At 71.6% G+C, this 2,782-nt stretch overlaps 1 protein-coding gene across 1 annotated transcript; it reads right to left on the bottom strand.

The window, feature by feature from the left end:
* Nucleotides 1-7: 7 nt before the first annotated feature.
* LOC112961551 (transmembrane protein 198-like) lies at nt 8-1,944 on the bottom strand (the record flags this gene model as incomplete). The annotated part of the gene is made up of 3 exons (XM_026056856.1): nt 1,818-1,944; nt 714-1,289; nt 8-130 (listed from the first exon to the last, which is right to left on the bottom strand). Coding segments are annotated over exons 1-3 (826 nt in total), but the record flags the coding sequence as incomplete, so codon positions are not given.
* Between the last annotated feature and the right edge of the window lie 838 nt (nt 1,945-2,782).

Raw genomic sequence — 2,782 nt, 5'->3', positions numbered from 1 at the left:
GCGTAGCGCTTCACCGGGGCGGGCTTGCGGCGGTAGGTGCCCTCCTGCGGGGACAGGCTCTGCCGCCGCTTGGCCTCCTTCTGCCGGATGCGCAGCAGCTGCAGCCGCTTCTGCCGCCGGCTGATGACCACTGCGGGGGGGGGAGGYGCTGACGCCGGGCCCACGCTGCCCTCCCCGGCCCCATCGCCGGCCCCACTGCCATCCCCATTGCCAACCCATCGCCATCTCCATCACCAGCCCCATTGCCGTCACCAGCCTCATCCCCATCACCATCCCCGTTGCCATTCCCATCACCATTCCCATTGGCATTGCCATCCCTGTCACATCCCCATCCCTGTCCCCATTGCCATTCCTGCCACCATCTCCTTCCGTGGCCATCCCCATCCTCATGCCTATTGCCATCCCCTTCTCCATCATCCTTGCCATCACCATCTCCTTCCCCACCACCATCCTCATGCCCACTGCCATCCCTCTCTCCATCACCATTGCCATCATCATGCCCATTGCCATCACAGCCCCCATCCATGCCACCTTCCTGGTCCGTTGCCACCCCGGTCACCATCCCTGCCCCACCCTGGTCCCCACCATCCTGCATCTTTCCCGCTCGCCCCCCCCACCATCCCCGGGGCTGCCCGGAGAGCCCAGGCGTCCGGGCCCCCCGGCACAGGGCAGACGGGAGCCAGGAGGCCGAGGGGGGGGGGGTCCCCGCTCACCGTCGGTGTGGGAGAAGCCGTCGGCCGTGAGCTTCCACTGGAGCAGGACGCCGAGGAGGCTGAGCGCCGGCCAGGCACCCAGCACAGCCCAGCTGTACCAGCAGAGCGGCCCCGGCGGCGCCAGCCGCAGCCGGTCGTAGACGTAGAGCACCAGCGCCAGCGTCTCCACGAAATAGTCCACGCAGACCACGATGACGGCCGCCCCGAAGACGGCCGTGGACAGCACCGTCAGCGGCTTCTGCCACTGCAGGGCCAGGAGGGCGCAGAGCAGCGCCAGCCCCAGCAGGCTGCCGGCCGGCACCCAGAGGCTCTGGGGCCGCAGCAGCGGCTCGGCGGCCACCAGCGCGGCCGTGGCCAGCAGCAGCCCCAGCAGCAGCCCGGTGGTGAAGAGCCCCACGCTGCGCACCAGCATGGTGACCAGCCCGCAGAGCACGCCGATGCCCAGGGCGATGCCCGCGCTCACCTCCAGGCTCAGCTGCGTCTCCAGGATCCGCTCCTTGTAGCACAGCAGGAAGATGACGGTGGAGCCGAAGAGCAGCCCCGACAGGAACATGATGGCCTTGAAGCAGCGGTACCCTGGCGGCGGCGGTGCAGGGGCGTCAGCAGGGGCCGTGCCCCATGGCGTGACCCATGGTGTGCCCTATGGTGTGCTCTGTGCCATGCTCCATGACATTCCTTATGGTGTTCCCCATGGCATGCCCCAGCCATGCCCCCCAGCTGTGCCCCGTGGTGTGCCCCATGGCGTGCCCCTTGGCCAGGCCCCATGGCGTTCCCCAGGGTGTGCCCCTGACTGTGCCCCGTGGCGTGCCCCATGGCATGCACCTTGCCGTGCCCTCTGCCCACATCCCATGGCCATGCACCCCAGCCGTGCCCCATGGCGTTCCCCTGGCTGTGCCCCTCAGCTGTGCCCCATGGCGTTCCCCTTGCCATGCCCCTGGCTGTATCCCATGACATGCCCCTTGCCATGCCCTCCAGCTATGCCCCATGGCGTTCCCCACGGCGTGCCCCTTGCCATGCCCCTTGCYGTGCCCCCCAGCTGCCCCCTTGCAGTGCCCCTCCGCACGCCCCCCCGCCGTGCGCCCGTCCCCGTCGCCCCGCGCTCACCGAAGCAGCTGTAGACGACGCCGAAGAGGCAGCACAGGGCGCACACGGCGGCGGGGACGGGCTCGTAGGGGGGCCGCAGCTCCAGGCCGCAGCGGGCCGGCGGGGGGGCGCCGGGGGCCGGCTCCATGGCCCGCGCGGGGCCGGGGCTCAGCGCCCCGCGGCCACCCGCCCGGGCGCCTGGCAGGCGGGAGGCAGGGGCCGCGCTGCGGCGCGATGTGGGGCCACGGCCGAGGGGCCCCCCCCGGCCCCGCGGCGCCTGGGGGTCCGGCCCTCGGCCCTGGCGAAGCGCTCGGCGCAGCCCCGGAGGTGGAAACTATGAGTAATTCCCCCCCCTCCAACAGCTGGAGGGAGGCAGCCCCCCGCCTTCCCCCAACATCTGGCAGCTGCGCCGCACCGCGGAGCTGGGCCACATGGACGCAGCTGGGCGCGTCGCCCGGCGGGACGGGGCCAGGGCGGCTATGGGGCGGCCGTGGGGCAGCCCTCTGCCCCCCAGGCCGTTTGGGACACCCCTGGCCAGCTACGACCCCCCCCCACTGCGTCCCAGCCCCAGGGCTGGGGTTCCCGCACCCCGCACAGCCCGGTTCCCCCGGGACCCCGGTGCACCGTCGGGGCAGGATGTGGCCCACGGCACCTGAGACCGGGCACAACTCGTGTCACGGGGACCCCAGGCAGGTCAAGGGCGCCTGGGTGAGGGCTGGACCCCGCGCCCCTGGGGACATCCCTGAGCGGGGCAGAGCCGGACCGGGGGGCTGGGGAGGGGAGAGCTGCCCTGGCCCTGCAGGGATGGGGGTGCTGGGGGCTACTGGGGTGCTGCACTGCGGRTACTGGGCTGCAGTACTGGGAACTGTTGGGATCTACTGGAGGCTATGAGGTGGGGGGTGCTGGGAGCTCCTGGCRGACACCGGGCTGGGGGAACTGGGAACTATTGGGAGCTTCTGGGGGGACCCGAGGTTGGGGGTACTGGG

The sequence above is a fragment of the Apteryx rowi genome, unplaced genomic scaffold (assembly GCF_003343035.1).
Source record: "Apteryx rowi isolate R43461 unplaced genomic scaffold, aptRow1 scaffold_1331, whole genome shotgun sequence".
Taxonomy (NCBI): Eukaryota; Metazoa; Chordata; class Aves; order Apterygiformes; family Apterygidae; genus Apteryx; species Apteryx rowi.
This window is presented reverse-complemented; position numbering and strand designations above follow the sequence as displayed.